At 31.8% G+C, this 18,958-nt stretch overlaps 4 protein-coding genes across 4 annotated transcripts; 3 read left to right on the top strand and 1 right to left on the bottom strand.

Annotated features, from left to right (window-relative positions):
* The first annotated feature begins 7,910 nt into the window (after positions 1-7,910).
* LOC128388406 (uridine diphosphate glucose pyrophosphatase NUDT14-like) lies at positions 7,911-9,362 on the top strand. The gene is made up of 6 exons (XM_053347791.1): positions 7,911-8,147; positions 8,218-8,443; positions 8,538-8,604; positions 8,695-8,775; positions 8,897-8,956; positions 9,051-9,362. The coding sequence occupies exons 1-6, from the start codon at positions 7,983-7,985 to the stop codon at positions 9,181-9,183; spliced, it is 732 nt and encodes a 243-aa protein (XP_053203766.1). The 5' UTR covers positions 7,911-7,982; the 3' UTR covers positions 9,184-9,362.
* Positions 9,363-9,458: 96 nt separating this feature from the next.
* LOC128388407 (MICOS complex subunit MIC27-like) lies at positions 9,459-11,040 on the top strand. Its single transcript, XM_053347792.1, has 3 exons — positions 9,459-9,624; positions 9,735-10,824; positions 10,971-11,040. Exons 1-2 carry the CDS (start codon positions 9,547-9,549, stop codon positions 10,188-10,190), a joined length of 534 nt encoding a protein of 177 aa, XP_053203767.1. The 5' UTR covers positions 9,459-9,546; the 3' UTR covers positions 10,191-10,824; positions 10,971-11,040.
* A 277-nt stretch (positions 11,041-11,317) lies between these two features.
* On the top strand, positions 11,318-13,577 carry LOC128388408 (uncharacterized). The gene is made up of 2 exons (XM_053347793.1): positions 11,318-12,443; positions 12,482-13,577. The coding sequence occupies exons 1-2, from the start codon at positions 11,712-11,714 to the stop codon at positions 13,313-13,315; spliced, it is 1,566 nt and encodes a 521-aa protein (XP_053203768.1). The 5' UTR covers positions 11,318-11,711; the 3' UTR covers positions 13,316-13,577.
* Positions 13,578-18,107, bottom strand: LOC128388404 (cAMP-dependent protein kinase regulatory subunit-like). Its single transcript, XM_053347790.1, has 5 exons — positions 17,818-18,107; positions 16,494-16,670; positions 15,706-15,906; positions 14,785-15,004; positions 13,578-14,493 (listed from the first exon to the last, which is right to left on the bottom strand). Exons 1-5 carry the CDS (start codon positions 17,971-17,973, stop codon positions 14,117-14,119), a joined length of 1,131 nt encoding a protein of 376 aa, XP_053203765.1. The 5' UTR covers positions 17,974-18,107; the 3' UTR covers positions 13,578-14,116.
* Positions 18,108-18,958: the final 851 nt, after the last annotated feature.

Genomic DNA, 18,958 nt, shown 5'->3' with positions numbered 1-18,958 from the left:
AAAGCATGAAAAGATTGAGAGATCATTATTTCAACATTGAATCAAATCATTGGTTAGAACCAGAAAATTTGGATCATGTTAAATTAACTAATAACGATAATCAAAATAATTCGGATCAAATGGTTTCTTCCAACTTACCCAATGTCATTGGAAATGATAATAGTCTTCATAATGAGTCAATTGAGTCCAATGAATCTGTTGATTCCATTCCAATTAATGAACAAATTGACGATAATACACAAACAAATCAATCTGATGATTTTCATTTAAACAAGAGGAAAACATATAACACCGCTGATCGACTAATTAGTCAACAACAAGTTATCGATTCATCAAATAACAATCAAAGACTCACTAGAGCGAAATATAAACAAAATCAATCAAGTAATTTAACTTTTGTTAATTTTTGTTATGTTAACCCGATCACATTTACTTCAGAAGCAAATGATCACAAAAGTAAATTGATAACCAAAGTTGATTTAACTCTTGTTAATTATTCAAATGATCGCAGAAATTTTCTCACCACTCAAGTGATTGCAAATTGTTTTCATAAGTCATCATCTTTCTTGAGAAAACAGAGAAAAGAAGATCTCACTTTTATCTTCCAATTATCTTCTTTACTTAACCAGTTCAAAGTCGTCTTTGGTCAACTTAACATCACTCAAGTGTTTCAATTATTTCAACTTTTTACTCAAATTTTTAATTCTTACCTTCATCAAATCTCATCCATTTATTTGTTACAATCTCATCACCAAAATTATTCATATTTCAGTGAATTCATTTTACTTGTAAAGTTTTACTTGTGTAAAAGTGGAAAAGTGATTGATTTAACTAAAGTTATGGAACCAACAAAATCTCCAAATTCAACTGATTCTGTTACGAAAAAGTTAACAACTTTGATTTTTCGTATTGATGAAGATGGTAATGAAGTTCCTGTTCCTGATCCAGTTACTCAATTAACTGAAGTTTCTGATAATCGTGGTGAAAATCCAAGTGAAGATAATGATGTTATCTTAATTCCTAATGAATCATGGAAAGATTTTGCACCTATCGGTTATAAATTAGTTCCAATTGTTGTTCCAAGAAAATCTGTTCCAACAAGTGAACCAATGGAAGCTGAGGTTAAATCATCTCAACGATCTCCAACTTCTTCTCTTGATTCTGTCTTTAAAGACTTTACTTTGGATTCTTCTCAATCATCATCTTCAGATGAAATCGATATCTCGATTGATCCAAGTTATGTTGAGCCTCCGACAAATAAACGTCGATTTTTTCCTTCGGCTTCAAAACAACCGCTTGAATCTTTTAGATTAGAAGATGAATATTTGGCTTATGAGAATCGAAAAAGACAAAGTTCTCCACCAACCGAAAGGTATGGAAAAAGAAGATCATCTTCTTCATCATCAACTTCTACCCAAACAAAAGAACAGTTTTCATCTCAAAGTCGAGTCGATAGACAAACTCAACACCCTATTAATCCTGTTCCTTTGGATTTCGATCCATATGCACCTTCAACTTCATCCGGAATTTATGTACCAAGATATCAATCGAAACCAGTTTCGAGTAATCGATCTAATGACAAAAATAAGTCGATGGATAATCTTGTAACTGCACAAACTTATCGGTCATCAATGAACAATGAAGTTCAACAACTACAAGTTGAATTGAAAATGACCACTTCTTCACCTAATCACCATCGTGGTTATGACCAAGAAAGTAAAAATCAACCTAAAGGTAATAAATATCGATATCCACCTCCTCCATCTATGTCGAATACTTTTCGTCATGAAAGACCTTGTCCTTACCCTGGACCGAAAGATTATCCATGGCCTCCGAACATGTTTCCAGCTCCTATTCCCACTGATGTGAGACCAGATTATATGTCAAAGGAAAAGTTTTTCGAGGTTCGAGCTGAAGCAGAAAAAGAAGCTCTCAAGTTAAAAGAGAAAAAGATTAAATATTGTCGACTAATCTTAGAAAAGATTTATCATAATCTCATTTCTTCACCTGAAGTTTACAAGATAAAAACTGATAATATTCCTAAAGGATTACCTTTATCAAAGGTCATTCTTGAAGAGATTCATGAACTTTTACCAACTATAAGTTGTAACCTTTGTGAGCATATATCAATCGAACCAATAATTTGTTCCTCATGTAATCAATGGTATTGTTCTCAATGTGTTTTCTGGTTAAGACAAACTATTGTTACTCTTGGTTTTTCTCCCCCTGATCATCAAACTAAAGCTGCTTGCATTACAATCAATTGTATTGTAAAATTTGTTCCAAAAAATGATTATCCAAAATTCACTAAAGTGCCTTCATCATCTTCATTGGAACGATACAATTCAGCTTTACTAATCTGTCGTCGTAATTGTTGTGGTGAACAATTGAAAACTACTGAGTTTCTCAAACATGAATCAAGTTGTAGACGAGGATTAATCGATGAAGAATACGAGTTCAATCTCAAAGATAAATTCAAATATGGAGAAACAATCAAAGAGTTTAACAATTTACCAAAATCAATTTCATCATTTTTACCTCCTCATTTGAAAAAAGCTATAGCTTCATCACATGCTCTTCCAAAAAGTCAAACTCATCCAGAGCGATATGAGGAAAAGTTTAAACGTTATGCTTACGTTTTGATTGAACGGGATAATAATCCTAATGATCCTCTTCTTGCTCCTAATTATATTAGAAATTTCATTCCTAATCTTGGAACGAGTTTAACTAATCTTACTTATAGTAGATGGAAAGATCCAGAAGAGCCGATTTATGAAGGAGAAGAATGGGTTGAAAGCTTGGGCTTCGATCCAATTTATGGTAAAAAACCGAAACCAGATGATTTCATCAAACCCCGAACCATTTTTAGTTATTCAGTTCCTGATTATCTCATCAGAGCATCGGCTGAATGGGCTACTCGTGCTTATGGAACACCTAGACCATCACGAACTTATCAAGAGATACCAAGAAAGTATTACGATCCAGGATTACCATTTATCCGTATTGATGTTTTTTCCTTGGTAGAAAATGATACAGCTGAAACTCTCATGAGAATCATTCCTAAAAGATTTCCATCAATGAGAGAAATTCAAAGAACAACTAATAACAATTATCGGGAAAGAAGATCGTCATCATCATCAACATCATCATCAACGAGCAACTCAGGTTTCGCTCATTTACAAGCAATTAAATACAAGGAATCAATTGAAGTATTTAATAAATTAACTCATATTCAAATTCCAACTCTTCCTGATGATTATGCTGAGAAGATTAAGATCAACACCGAAAAACATGAAAATCCTGATTTGGTCTTTTCTATTAATATGGCTTATGCTGGTGTCTATGAACAATATCAAGTTCAACAAGGACTGAGAGAAAAGACTAGACAACGACCAATTTGGATTGTAATTGTTAATGGTCATCAACAAATCATCTATGAAAGTTTCGTTAGATATTCATCTAATATTCATTTAGAAACTCATCATCATGGTGTTCGTTATAGCGACTTAAAACATGCTAAGAATCTTCAATCAATTCGTGACCAAGTGATTCCTTATCTAGTGATATGTGAACAATTAGTTGGTACTAATCTAATCATGCAACTAACAGCTCTTGGTCTCCAAAAGGATGAAATCGATCTTCTCAGACCTAAGATGAGGGAAATTACCCAATTCTTTTCACCTTATTATGAAACTCCATGCTCATTGAGCTTAATAGCCTTCCTTGTTTTCAAGGGATTCACCATTAAAAGTGGACCACATTCACCCGCTGTTGAAGCAATAGTTTCATGTCAACTTTACATGGCCTTTTGGCAAGAGATTGAAAGAAAATGTGGATTCATTGGTGATGGTATTCATAATAAGAATCAAGATTCAACATGTAACAATCGACGAGTCGCTAGAGTTTTCGATATTTACTCAACAAGAGTTAAAGAAAAGAAAGCCGAATGGCCTAAAAATTGGAATTATTTTACTCACTATGGACCTAAAGGTGAACCTTTTTACGATTATGATAAATGTGCTGTACCAACGGAGGAAAATCCACTTCCACTTCCAGAAGATTTTGGAATTCATGTTAGTGAAGTAGATCCAGGAACAGATGAATGGAATCAAACAAACAATCAAATTATTCCATATAATCGTAACAATGGTGGTCAATCAAATACTCAATTAATTGAACAGAAGAGTAATCCTAATCAAAAACTGGGGCACTGAAGGGTAGCCTTTTAGCTCATCTGATTCAATTATTTTCTTATTTTCTTAATCACAATTAACTGAAACAATTTAATTATTTTCTTAATTCACTTTAATTAACTTTAGTTTAATCACAATTTAACGACAATTAGTTGATTATGGGTTGTGTTTAATCACAAGTTCAATGTATTGACTTCAACCGTTTTTTGACTATTGTCATTTTCTAAGTAAATGGTTAACTAGACTATCGTCGCGACATAACCTTATGGGTTTACCATTTATGGAAGTTGTTTTTGTATAACTAAAGTTACCATTTTCCCAAGGGTTCAAAATGTGAGCTTATCACTAATGAGATAAGACTTTTGCCTTTGACTCAATTAATAATTTCCTTTTGTAAACTGAAGTTAAAAAGTAAGACAAAAATCTTCCTCTTTCTTTTTCTCTTCGAAAAACCAATTTTATCTTCTCTGTCTTTTCATTATCTTCTTTCTTTTTGTCTTTAAAAATTCATGTTGATTGAATTAACAGCAGAGATAAAGTTTTACAATGAAAACGTTAAGATCACTCTAGTGAAATTAATAATTATAATTGTACTTTACTCTCTAAGTTTAATTAGATTCAATTTTCTTGATTTTGTTTTATCAGTTTTAATTACAATTGTAATTTGATTATATCATTCAACTAAAGTTTCAGTTAACCAATTTCAATTTTCAATAAACTTAATTACATGCTTACTCACATTGTCAGAATCCTGAATTCGAATCTTAATTATAATCTGTGTTGTGGACAGATTGGAATTCTTGATTGTTGTGAACGTTACTTAAGTAAATTCATTTGGAACTTTCAATATTAATCGTTAGATTAATCTTTAATCCTTTCGGATAATCAATAATCATTTCTTACCCTGTGATCTTTAGATCTAATTCAATACGAATTACCTTTGTTTCTCATTCTTATTACTTAAGATTTCCTTTTAATAAGTTTTCTTATTAAATTTTCCTCACAAAATAATTAATCCAAAATCATCATGATAAAAATTAATAGATTTCAATGAGAAATGTTAATCTAAATGTTTAATGTTTTCACAACCGTTAATTGTACAACAAGAAAAGCTAATTGTTAAAGATTAGAACTAACTAACTAATTAATTGTTTACAATTATCTTTTCTAATTAAAAAGGTTTCCTGGGTTCGTCAAAAGGATCTACATATTATCTCCGCTGGACCTTACATATATACTTCAGATCAACGGTTCGAGCCGAAGCACGTTGAGAATACCGATGAATGGTATCTCCATATAAAGTATATCCAAACAGAGGACACTGGTACCTACGAATGTCAGATCAGCACGGAGCCGAAAAAAAGTTTACCCTTTTACCTTAGTGTTATTGGTAAGTTAATCGTTTCGAGTTGTATCAATTTTTCAAGTTCCGTTTTCGATAATATCTTTGCTTTGTCAATTCTTAGCATTCTCAGCAACTATTATTATTATTATCTGAATATCAATCATACATTTTCATGAGCAACGATGATAACATAATTATGATAACATTTTCTTGTCTGTTATTAAATTATCAATGAGTTTGCCTTGATTATCAACATGAAATTGAATCAATTCCTAATTTGATAATAATAACAATGAAGAGGAATATAAATAAAATTAGATTAGATTTAGATGAATCTGAATTAGTGAGAGTTATCAAATTAATCTATTAATAAGTTTATTAATATTTAGAAACTTTTTTTTCATTCGACAAATTAATTTAATTAATTCCTCGATCTAATTTGAACTAATTTAATCCATTGAAAGTTGTTTAGCTTTAATTATCGTTGAACAATTTGAGCAAATTTTTTTTTTCAGTAAAAGATATTAATTATTATCATAATATTACTTGGATAGGGGACTAATTATAGTTAGCTAATTAGCAGAAGCATTTTTTTTATTGAAACATTGTTTGGTTTGTGTTAATTAGATTAACCAATTGAATAATTAACACTTGATTCTGATGATGATAATAATAATTAATGGGAAGGAGGAATTAAAATTAAATCAATAATTTGTTTCAATGGTTTCAAAGTTTAATTTACCTTTGGGGTTAAATTGAATCTGTAAATGTTGAACTAATTTTACTAATTGTTGTTTACCTTTTTCGTTTAATTTAATCATCCATTTGATTGTAGAAGCTAAATCAGAGATATTGGGAGGACCATCAACCTATTATCAATCAAAGGATACAATTAATTTAACCTGTATAATTAATCAAACAGCATCACCACCAATGTTTGTTTACTGGTTTAAGGATAATCAAGTTTTAGGCTTTCAAAGTCAAACTGTTAATCCATCAGATTCACGGGTTAAAGTGTCAACAATTAAAGGTCCAATTACGATTAGTACACTTGAAATTCATAATTCCCGTTCATCTGATTCTGGTAATTATTCTTGCCGACCAGTACCACAATACGCTGATCCGGCCAACATAACGGTAAATGTGCTTAATGGTGATAATCCAGCGGCGATGCAACATTCAAATCATTTTTATAAATCAAATCAACAATTTAATCAACATACACTTCTAATGGTTGGTTTAATCAGCTCAAGTTGTACTTGGTGGTATTGGATCACATTTCATGGTGTTTTCAGTTGATTCATTTGCAATTATATCATCAACATCATCAACAAAATACCAGCTAGTTAATACTAAATGATGATGATCATCATCATCATCATGAACATAAACATGGTCATTATTATGATTCACAAGGAATCTTGTTATTATGGTGATAATGATGATCATTATTAGGCATCGTCATCAAAATGATTATGATGATGATTAAGGAAGAGGTAAAAATAACTGATAAATTGTATTGGTCATCTTGGAAACTTATATGATGATGATGGCCAGTATTCAGCTTCCAACTCGAATAAATTGTTTCGTATATAAAAGTGACCTCTACATAATTATTAGATCTTATTGGAAGATGGCAATTTTTTTATCTTCATCATCATCATCCTCGAAATTTGCTCCAAATTGTTATCATTTCTTTTTCATTTTTCTTCCTTGAATTATGATAACTTTCAATTCCCGATTCTCGATTCCGATATCTTCCACTGGCCATGGTCACTTCATCATCTGATCAACTTGTATTCTCTAAACCTTCAGGGCTTATTGACTTTTTTTTATATACTTTGACTTGAAATTTTTCCTCATGATGATGATGATTATTAACTGGACTTGGTGATGGTCAATCTTCAGGATGATGATCAAAATAATGATGAACTTTTTTTTTCCTTCTCCATGTTGGTGGGGAAAAAAAGGAATTAATTTACTCTGTGCCTTTTAAATCAACAATTTTCTGTCTACTTAAAGATTAATTAACAATTTAAATGTAAAATTATAAATATAAATCAACTAATTAATGAATAATTAATTGATAATCCATTGGAAATTCATTTGTATTTGATAACAATTAATGATTCATTTGATAGTGAAAATTTTGGCAAAAATTGGCAAAATCATTTGTCTCTAAGCAATTGTAATCTTCTAATTGTAAAATAACAATTAATCAATGAAGAAAACATCTCACAATAAATGATTAAACTTTTTACTTAATTAACATTTTGTTCAATAATTTTTTATTTATCAAACGAAATTCAACTCAGATTAAAAATCGATTTTTAGTTCGATTAATAGTTTGTTTTCTTTTTCTTAAATCGATTTGAACGCCTGGTCATTTATTCAGTTTAATTTTAGTTTTGATTTTCATTCTTGTGATTAATTGTTACTCTTTTATGTTTAATAGAAATTTTCTTAATCGAACTTGTTTTATCGGCTACTACAATCAACGGTGTTCCATCAAAATGTCCAACAATCCAGAGCCCAAAGTGATCAGTATCTCACCAATTGGCTCTTCTGGATCAGCTTATCTTAAACCGATCAGATTAAATTATACACTTGTAAGTAGATTTAATTGTTTTGTTGGTTAATTAATTGATGTAATTGTTTCTGTTTTAATCAATTTTTTAGGATGGTAACAAACAATTAGCTTGGGATTGTGTCAAAGCTCATGACAGTGTTGGAATCATATTGTTTAATAAGGATAGAAAAAAATTAATTTATGTTAAGCAATTTAGACCTTCATTGATTATCTCATCAGCGAAAAATTTTGACCTGGAAAAGGGGACAATTGAAGTTGACCCAGCAATTAATGGATACACTTTGGAAATGTGTGCCGGGATCATTGATAAACCAGGTAATTAGTTGATACAATTTTGAAAATAATCGGTCTTTAAAATGATGAATTCTGTTAATAAATTTTGTTTGTTTTGGTTTTTTTTTGTCTTTAGGTTTAACCATTGAACAAATTGCCAAGGAAGAGGTTCTTGAGGAAACGGGTTATGATATTCCCGTTAGGTTAGATTTTTGATTAATTCGCAATAATCAATCTATTATCTATTGGTTAATCAATAACTGATTATATTCTTATTTCTCTTTTTTATTTAGTTCTCTTCAATTTGTCTGTTCGTCACGTTCCAGTGTTGGATTACAGGCTTCACTTCATGCTATTTATTTCGCCGAAGTCACGTGAGATTTTTTTCTCTTTCTTTCTCTCTCTCATTAATTAAACCCAAGTGATTATCGTGTTTAGCTTTAATTGGCTCTAATTACAAGAATTTCTTTACACTTTCTATTTTACCTTTTCCAGTGATTCACAACAAAAAACACTCGGAGGTGGAATAGACAATGAAAGAATTGAAGTTGTTGAGTAAGTTAATTGATTTGGAAAATTTTCTTTTCTTTTTTCTTTGAAATTTAATTCGTTTAAACCAATTCATTCTCTCATTTTCTTAAACTATTAGGTTAACAATTGAAGAATCAAGGAAATTACTTTGGTGCCATGATCGGGATTCACCTTATTCACGACCTGCTCATATGCTTTTAGGCTTATCCTGGTTTCTTCTTGAACATTATCCCAAAAACTATTCATCATAATTATAAGATTAACAGATGAAGTTCAATTACTAAAATCAATTCAACAACTTTAATGATTTTGATTTTCTGATGAGCACTTGACCATTTATTTTAAACAGAAACATTTAGCTTAAAATTTTACTTGAATATTTTCAAATACCGTTAATTGTTTACCATGATTAAAACAAATTCCTAATCAATTTGATTCAAAAGATTCACTTTAACTCTTGAAACTAATTCCAATTTTCGGGAAAATCGAAAATCGATTTCGTTTCATTTTTAAAATCGATCTTTGGTTCGATTATTCTCAACAAGGTCAACACAAACTGTCAACAAACTGTTTTCCTTTTCAATTGATTTTCCTGTTTAAATTAGTTAATTAAAATGACCTGTGATGACAAAAGCTCAGGGGATAAACCCTGTTGTAAAGGTAAACAAGCTAAATTGGTGACCATCGATCAGGTAAGTTACCTAAAAATTACGATTTAATTTCAATTGATGTTGATTTTGATTTTGTTTCTCTCCTTCGGTTGTTTTTGATTTGATTTTTTTAATTTCTTTCTCCAATTTAGTTACCTTTATATGGTAATCCATACCCACCAATGGATAAAATAGAAACTGGTGAACGAGGAATGATTGAAGAAGGAATTGGAACCGTTCGAGTTGCTATAATGGAGAATCTTAAATTTCTTGATGGTTTCACTGGTCGAGCAAAGGAAATTTTTGAAACAGCCAAAGCTCATTCAATGACCACACTTGATTATATTACCGATGAAACCAACACTGTGCCCAAAGCATTGGCAATTACTGGCAGCGGATTATTTGGCCTTCTTTTAGCATCTAGACGAGGTTTCTTCAAGAAATTACTCTACACATCAGCTGGTGTTGGAATCGCTACCGGAGTTTGTTATCCAAAACAATCGGAAGACATTTTAGATTTAGCTGGTTATGTTGTTAAAACTAATTACGAGAAAATTGTTGCAGCAGCGAAATCATCATCTGAATCACCTCCTTCCAAAGAGAATTAGTTCCAATCAAATTTCCAGAACAATTAACAACAATCAATCACTTTAAATCTCAAGCAAACTACAACAATAACAAAATGATGAGATGTTAATACAAGTAGAAAAGCTTAAAGATTAACCAATCATCTCGATTTTGTGTAAATTCAGTTAAAAAAAATATTTCGTTTACAATAATTGTAATCAACCGATTGTGTAAAAATTAAAGGAAAACTAAATTTAATTGAAATTTATTCTCATGTTTCAGTTTACCAGAATTGACCCAAATTCACTTTTAATTCAACAACGAAAACAAAACATTATTAACCACTAGAATAAATTGTGATCTAAGTGGAAAATTATTTATTCTAAATTTCCATTTCCACCAATTAACTAATTAACTAATTCACTCGGTTGATTAACCCAAATGATTAAAACGAAATTACCGCTCAATTTGTTTCTTCGCTTCTCCATAGATGGAGCTGTTTATTTTCTTCCGGTTCCGTTGAAAGAAAATTTTTCTTGGTTAAATTGAATCGGTTATTTTTGGTAATTAAATTAATTTAGTTTTTGTTTTCTAAATTGTTCTCTTTTTAGTTAACAAAGTTAATTTAATTATTTAGGATGGCTAAGTCAAAGAATCACACCAATCACAATCAAAGTAAGTTCTTAAATCTTATATTAATTGTTATTCAAAATCTTGATTCTATTTTGTGTTCTTTATTAACTAAATGTCTTTTTTTTCTTTTGGTTGTTTTCTCATTTGATTGTTTTCCTGTTTTTTTGCCTTGGTGTTTTAACTTGTAGATCGTAAAGATCACAGAAATGGTATCAAAAAGCCCAAACGATTCAGAAAGGAATCAATGAAAGGAGTATGTTGATGATTTGGATTCTTTTTTCAACTCTTTTTCTACATGTGGTTTTCTGTTTGTATTAACTGTGGATTTTGTTCTTTTTTCTCTTATTCTTTTTCTCTCTCAGGTTTGCCAAAAACTTCTTCGTAATCTTAGGTACGCTCGTAATAAGAATAAGACAAAAGCTGAACTTGCAGCTATTCGTTTAAAGAGAGGAATCGATCAACCTAAGCAGAAAACAGTAGTTAAAACCGTGGCACCAACACAGGCTGTTCCAGCTAAAGCATAGATTGTTTTCAATATTTCTTCTGAATCTTTACACAAACTGTAAAACACCAAAATATAAATTAATTTTCTCGATTCGTAAAATAAATCACTATGATTCGAGAATGTTAAACCTTTTTCCATTCTAAATTTATTTCCGTTATCATCGATTAAATGAAAACAAACTTACCGCGATTCTTTTCTCTTTATCCCCTTACCCCACCAGATGTCACTCTCTCCGAATTTCCTGTTCCGTTGAGTTGAATCATTTGCCATTTTCTTTGTTTCCAAAACAATTTGTTTTTCTTTATTTGGTTATCAACTTTTACTTTCAATTTTCTAACAATTGGAATTTAATTAGCTTTTCGATGATGAAGTATAAAATTTTGATCCATTTAACTCTTAAGTAAATTGTTGTGATTCTGTGGTCATGGGATTGTGTATCTGTCGTGATTGGCTTCTTAAGGAACGAAGCTCATTTACACCTGTCAGAGATTCTGATGAGCGCGCCAACCCTAAAGGGGATCGTTTCTTTCCTTTTAGGTCTTCCCTTCCGACAACCACCACCGCCACTGTCTGTACAACATCTCAAGTGAACACTAGCCAGCCCATTGAGAGAATTAATTCCAATAATCATGCTACAGTTGATGAAGACCGTAGTCTTGGTGGGGAAATTTCCTATAATAAGATCTCAGTGAGAGAGCCGTTGTCAAAGGTATTGGCGGAACGAGCCATTCTTGAGCATCATTATAATGAGGTTGACGGGGAAGGGGAGTCATGTTTTTATGAAGAAATCGCTGGTGCCACAAACACTTCTGTCACATCGACCATTGATGATGGTAAATTGGGAAGACAGTCAAGTGATGAAGCGGATGTAATAACTGACCCTGGTTATGAGGTTGTCAATTTTCATCAGCATAAAAGTGAACCTTGTTACGCTGTTATAGATAAAAGCCTTAACAATTCTGGTGATGATGAAGTTGAATCAGCAGTTATCTCCGTCCAAGGGAAATCTATTGAAAGAAGACAATCGGATGATGAAGATTATTCAACAGCTGATCCTGGTTATGAAGTTGTCAATTTCCATCAACAAACAAGTGAACCATGTTATGCAGTTATAGATAAAAGCGTCAATAGTTCTGGAGATGGTGAGATTGGTTCTGCTATAGTTTCAGTTGCAGGAAAACCAATTGATAGAAGGCCTGTGATGATGAAGATTATTCAACAGCTGATCCTGGTTATGAGGTTGTCAATTTTCATCAGAAAAAGAGTGAGCCCTGTTATGCAGTTATAGATAAAAATGTCAACAATTCAGGGGATAGTGAAACTGGATCAGCAATTATATCCGTTCCTGGTAAACCAATGGAAAGGAGACAATCAGATGATGAAGACTACTTAATAGCTGATCCTGGTTACGAAGTAATTAATTCTCAGAAAAGTGAGCCCTGTTATGCAGTTATTGATAAGAACATCAATCGACCAGAAGTTAATAGACCTTCGAAGTCACCGGTCACTTCACCTGTACATATTGTTAAAGTAACTCGACAGTCGACTGATGATGATGAAGATTCAATCGCTGACCCTGGTTACGAAGTGATCAACGCCCATCAACAAAAAAGTGAACCTTGTTATGCTGTTATTGATAAAAATCCTAATACAAGTTCAAGTGCAAATCAAACCTCAATTACAACTACTAGACCTTTAAATTCATCGAATGTCTCTACTGTACATAGAATTAAAGTTACGCGACAATCGACGGAAGATGATTATGATGATGATGCATTTGCTGATCCAGGCTATGAAGTAATCAATTCTCATCAATCTAAAGGTGAACCATGTTATGCGGTCATCGATAAAATTACAAACAGTTCTGGTCCAAATTCAATTGGTGGACCTTCAAAATCATCATCGATTTCTCCAAATGTACAGATAGAAAAGTTAATAAGACAATCGACCGATGATGATGACGATTTATTTGCTGATCCCGGTTATGAAGTAATCAACAATCACCATAAGAAAAGTGAACCTTGTTGATTGTTATTTCAAACAAAAACATTATAAATTGTCAACTGTTCTGTATTTTTGGTTTTGCATCGAGCTTTAATCATCAATAACAACGTTTCGGATACAATATGTTGTGATCATGAGGCCAACTTTAAATCATAACCGAACTTTTTTGTATAATTATCTTTTACACATCATTTTTTTCTAAATCCAATCTAACGGATTAATGTTTGCTATCAAAAATGATTATTCATGCATATAAATTGTATCATTCATCTTTTTTTTGTCACAATTTTTGGTTGTTTGTAATTTTTTTTGTATTTATTTGGGTGTTTGTTTGAATCAGGACAATATTAATGGTTGATGATGATCCCAGAGAGATAGAAGGAAAAACATAAGACTAGTGAAGTAACAATTTATGTTTGCTTGATGTTGGTGTGCAAAAAGTGTTGAAAAGAGAAAATGAAGAGAAAGTAGAAGAAGAAAAGTGGAAGAAGATGACAAGAAGATATTACATGTATTCAGAGTTAATCTCTGTCCCATTGTAACGTCAATAGTTTAGAGGACAAAGAAGAAAAGAGAAATCAGTGAATTGGTGAGATACTGATGATACATGTTAATGATGATGGTGGTGATGATGTCGATGAAGACCTAACATAGTAAGTAAAGAGAGAGAGAGAGAGAGAGAGAGGGAAGGAGGGAGATGAAGATAACACAGGATTAAAGGAGTGAAACTTAATTCTTGACATCCCAAGGAGCAATTTAACAATTTGTAATAATACAATAAAACTCCTTCAAAATAAAACTTTTCAGAAAAAAACACAATCATCTTCAAACAGATAATGAAATCAGTGAATTATAATGTTCCATATTGCGTTTGAGAATATCCGAACAAGGTCCAAGGAGCCTTTCGAATCGAGCTCGATCAAGTTTGACACATTTTAGTGGTCCACTGGCAACTACGGTAGCAGCTCGAGGTCGATCCAAAAGTAAAGCGATCTCACCGAAATACTTTCCTGGTCCAAGCCTACTCACTTCGGTTTGGGGTTCATTGTCTACTCGACGTTGGTACACAATCGCTGTACCATCTTCAATAATGTAGAAATCATCTCCAGGTTGACCTTGTTCAACGATAACTTCACCGTCAGTATAAATTACTGGTTGCAGAGCATCAGCTATGGTCAATTTTTCCCATTTATCAAGACTCTCTGTTCCGATCATCATAGTAGGTGGTGATTCAACAAAAGTTCACCGGTTGATTAAAGATGAAATAGTGATTGATGGAATAATCAAATACGATGATTATTTAAAAGTGACCATGGCGATGATGATGATTGTTTGATGTGAAGGTGAAATGAAAAATAAAGATAAGAACAATTAAAACAATAGAACAAATCAAAAAAATTAAACACTCTCATATTTTATATCTTTCATCATTTAAGTATCGTTTTTTCCTGCTGTTTATCATCATCATTTTTTCATTCTTTCTGATAACTTACCAAACAGGGAAATCTTGTTCAAGAATTCTTCGTACAATTTCCTCTTTCTAATAGTACTTCCCATAAGGATACGTCGATATGTGTCTCTATCAATGGCCCATAATTTACAATCTACTTTGGCTCTGACTGTAGCTGCTCTTGGTGTTCCATAGATAAGAGCTAATTCACCAAAGCTTCCGCCTTCAATGATGGTTATTACTAGGTTATTGTTGACAAATACCTAAGAAGGAAAGATAAATTAAATAAGAGAGAAAATGTTACATCAATAAAAGCCAAAGACATCGATGATGTTACGAAAAAAAACTTAAGGTAACTATGGAAGTGAAAAGTAATGGAAAGGAAAAATATTGAGTAATATGATTTTTTGACCTGAATCAATGAGTAAAAGTCAAAATCTGAAATCATGTAGAGAAAATCGCATCTGAATAAAATCAATCAGTTGGATTTTAAGGAGAAATAAAACTTTCAAAGAGAAAAGAATAAACTAAACGACGGAAGAGAAAAGAAATTGGTATGGAAATGGATTGGAGAATAATCAGAATAGGGAGAGAGGGGAAGAAAAGAAGAAGAGAATTGAAGATGAATGTGATTACAGTAAACAAAAAGAGAAAGAGAAAGAGAGGGCATGAGAAAAGAGAATTAGAAAGACAGAGAAAGGAAATAAAAAAGACAGAAAAGAGAAGAAGAAAAATAAGAGTGAGACTGAGACGTCCTTGGATAATCATGGTTGTTTTTGGTGGAAAGAAAGAGAAAAGGAAAGAGATAAATAGAGGGAGAGAGAGAGAGAGAGAGAGAGAAAGATGCAACATTGAAGGTAAGAAATATCTCATTGGAGCTTTATAAACACAAGTACACAACACAATCCACAATGCAAATGGTACTTAATCTCTCAATTAAATTAATTGATTCCAATCAATTTACCTCGACTTCACCCTCATCAATGATATAAAAATTGTCTCCTTCATCTCCTTGTTTAATTATGATTTCATCTTGTTTATGAACAACAGGAAACATCGCATCAAATATTTCGCTTCTCTCTCCTTCATCCAGATGCTTAAAAAGTACATTCTTTTCAATGGCTTTTGAGAGAGCAGCCATTGTTTTGTAGTCTTTGGGAACAACCTGGTTGATAGTGTTGATAATCATGATGATGGTGATAATTTTGACGGCGGTATGGAGATGATGATCGTCATGATGATATGTTGATATTATCGATGAATGAACCATGAAGGAGAAATACAAGTGAAGAGAGAAAAGCAAAAAAAAGTGAAAAGAGAAAGAGAAAGAGAAAAGAGAAAAAAGAAAGTTACAATTAATGATGTGGTGGTAGTTAAATGGAATAAATGTCAACTAGAAAATAACAATTAAAGAAACAAAAAGAATCAAATCAAAGACAAATTAATAACGTTAATCAGGTCAAATTAGAGGACGAATATTTCACTAAACAGAGAAAGATATGTTTAGATGAGCAAATTCGTTGAAAAAATGAAAATGAAATTATCATTTTTCTCTTCTCTTGTATTATTATTCAGCTTGATGACCGGAGATGATTAATGATCAATGAATAGACAATCAGGAACACAATTAAATATTATTCTTTTATAGTGATAGCCTTGCTTGTTTCTTTCTCTGTTTTCATTAAGATGAGTGTTTATAAAGATAGAGAGGGAGATATTTCTCTGGGTATTAACCATGTTAACAGTTCCAACCTTTTTAACATAAGTTGTAGCATCTTCTTCAGAATATGTTTCAGCGCTTACAGCACCACGTCGAGTCCTTTGAGCAATTGTTGGGACTGGGGATACATCGTCTTCCCTTTCATCACCGGGAGGTGAGATTGGTGCTTTATTCTGTTGCTGCTGTTGACGGTGAAGAATTGATTCCTCCTGTGATGATAACAATCCGATAGAAGATGAGGTTGAAACAGAAGATGTAGATGCAGATGGAATTTTACATTTAGAATATTGGCCGTCCATGATTAAGAGGGAAAGAGAGAAAGAGAGAGAGAGAGAGAAATGATTATTTATACACAGAATATAAAAGAGAATAGAATTGTAACAACGAAAGAGGAAAGGAAAGAGAAGAGAAGAAAGAGAAACCAGAAAATGGTGGTTGGTATTAAGGTTAGTTAATAATTGAATGTATGTAAGGTACTGATAGAGAGAAATGAAAGAGAGATAGAGAGAGAGAGAGAAAGTGGAAGTTGTGGTTTTGTATGGTTAGAGATTGGAAGAGAGAGAGAGAGAGAAGGAGAAAGAGAGACAAGGTGAGATGAGATGAGAAAAAGAGAGACACATATAAATATTGATGATGGCGATGATGATGAGGTTAAATTAATGAGAAATAATTAAAACAGAATATTAAATAAAATAGAAAAAAAAACAAGAGCAAAAAAAGAAAATAAGAGAAAAATTAACCAATGTAACTAAACATTGGATACCCTGTTTATTTGGGTAACAGGGTCAACTGAATAGTTAGAAAGCTAAATGGTATTTCTTACATAGAAAATGAAATATTGAAACAGAGGAAGATAAGAAAGAGAAAAAGAAAGAGAAGATTTTTCATCTTCTTCAGTAGATTGAGAAAAAAATAAGGTTAACTTTTGGCAACATAAACCATTTTTTTTCCTCTAACATCTTAACATTAATGAAGATAATAATGTAAGAGAAGATGATATTTTCTGTCTTTCTTTTGGGTTCCAAACTCTTGTTTCCTTCATGTTCTCTCTTTCTTACATTATTTTCATAGTTGTCTCAAAGTATTGGTCCTCTAATTATGTACCAATAGAAGAAAAAAGAAAGAAAGGAAGAGAGAGAGAGAGAATCTTGAAAATAGAAAAGGGAGAGACACACAGTATATATGAAGAGAATTTTGGGTTATTTTATCGACAGAGAAAAAAGACAGAGAGAAATTTTGAAAAATGGGAGAATAGAAGAAAAAAAAGGAAAGAAATTAATCAGAGAATAAGAGGAATAGGAAGAGAAAGAGAAGAGAAAAGAAAATGGGTGAAAGAGAGAGAAACAAAATACTGACCTTTTCCAATTTTTGGAAATATTCTCGGAGAAATTTAATTGGATTCTCTGGACGAGATACACATAAACTAACGATACATTCTTTCAGAATTCCTTGGATATTATGTCGCTGAACATAAGCCTCACACTCTCGGCGACTTGCTTCCTCTTCCATCATGTAAATATCAGAGAAAGTGAGAGAGAGATGAAAACACGAACAATAATCAACAATATTAGAATATGAGCTTTTTATTTTTCTTCATATCAACAACTACGTTTCCATCTCACCCTCTCTCTCTCTCTCTTTCTTTCTCTTTCTCTCTTTCGACCTTTCTGTCTGCAATATTTTCTCCTTTCTTTTCTTCTCTTACATTTACATTCTATTCTTTTATTCAATTTCTTTCTATTTTCCTGTCTTCCTTTTAATTCTCTTTCTTCCTTCTCTCTCAATCTCTCTCATGCTTCTGCTCAATTATTTTATCTCCATGATTATCCAGTTACTCTTGAGAATTTATTCTTTCCCTTTCTCTCTCTCTCTCTCTTTCTCTTTGGCTCCGAGTTTGAATCAACAGTTTCGTTGAAAATCAATCAATAAATCGTTGAGCTGATTAGTTTTTTTCTTCTTCTTCTTTTAAATTGTGATCGTTTACTTGATTAATTTTCTTAAATTGAGTTTTCAGTTAATCAGATTTTTAACCTTTCCAATTTTTCTTGATTCTCTTTTGTTTACACATTAATTAGTTTTTCTCTTAATTGTTTACTTTAAATTGTAATTTTGTTAACAATCTACGTCACTAGAGTTTCAGATTATGTTAGAACGTTAATCAGCCCAGTTGATTACGTTGATTAGAATATCGAAAATTATTGAAATCATTTGATTTTCTATTAATATCACAATTGATCAACAACAATCGGTTGAGGTCCAAGGAGAATTGAAATTTTCTTAATTCTCAGAAATTAAACTAATTGTTACTCTTGATAACTTTTCTCAAGATTGAGGCTGAAAATTAACTCGCGATAATTTACTAATTGGATGAATTATTTTAAATTATGATAACCTTGCTGGAAGCTTTTTCTTTTTACAATTTGTTTAAATTGAGAAGAAAGTGTAAAGAGATCGGGCAATCAGTTAATTGTAAATGATTTAGAGGACAATGATTATT

Source organism: Panonychus citri, unplaced genomic scaffold (genome assembly GCF_014898815.1).
Source record: "Panonychus citri isolate SS breed McGregor unplaced genomic scaffold, ASM1489881v1 Contig00098, whole genome shotgun sequence".
NCBI lineage: Eukaryota > Metazoa > Arthropoda > Arachnida > Trombidiformes > Tetranychidae > Panonychus > Panonychus citri.
The sequence above is the reverse complement of the archived record's forward strand: the minus strand, read 5'-3'. Positions and strand labels throughout refer to the sequence as shown.

What these genes read in the sequence shown, in the direction of transcription:
- LOC128388406 (XM_053347791.1), top strand. Translation starts at nt 7,983, where the DNA reads ATGTTTAATAGAAATTTTCTTAATCGAACTTGTTTTATCGGCTACTAC. An exon ending in CGGGATCATTGATAAACCAG is followed by an intron (nt 8,444 to 8,537) that starts GTAATTAGTTGA and finishes TTTTGTCTTTAG; the next exon opens with GTTTAACCATTGAACAAATT. An exon ending in GAAAGAATTGAAGTTGTTGA is followed by an intron (nt 8,957 to 9,050) that starts GTAAGTTAATTG and finishes TTAAACTATTAG; the next exon opens with GTTAACAATTGAAGAATCAA.
- LOC128388407 (XM_053347792.1), top strand. Translation starts at nt 9,547, where the DNA reads ATGACCTGTGATGACAAAAGCTCAGGGGATAAACCCTGTTGTAAAGGT. An exon ending in AATTGGTGACCATCGATCAG is followed by an intron (nt 9,625 to 9,734) that starts GTAAGTTACCTA and finishes TCTCCAATTTAG; the next exon opens with TTACCTTTATATGGTAATCC.
- LOC128388408 (XM_053347793.1), top strand. Translation starts at nt 11,712, where the DNA reads ATGGGATTGTGTATCTGTCGTGATTGGCTTCTTAAGGAACGAAGCTCA. An exon ending in GAGATGGTGAGATTGGTTCT is followed by an intron (nt 12,444 to 12,481) that starts GCTATAGTTTCA and finishes AATTGATAGAAG; the next exon opens with GCCTGTGATGATGAAGATTA.
- LOC128388404 (XM_053347790.1), bottom strand. Translation starts at nt 17,973, where the DNA reads ATGATGGAAGAGGAAGCAAGTCGCCGAGAGTGTGAGGCTTATGTTCAG. An exon ending in CTACAACTTATGTTAAAAAG is followed by an intron (nt 15,907 to 16,493) that starts GTTGGAACTGTT and finishes ACTATCAACCAG; the next exon opens with GTTGTTCCCAAAGACTACAA. An exon ending in GAACAAGATTTCCCTGTTTG is followed by an intron (nt 14,494 to 14,784) that starts GTAAGTTATCAG and finishes TGATCGGAACAG; the next exon opens with AGAGTCTTGATAAATGGGAA.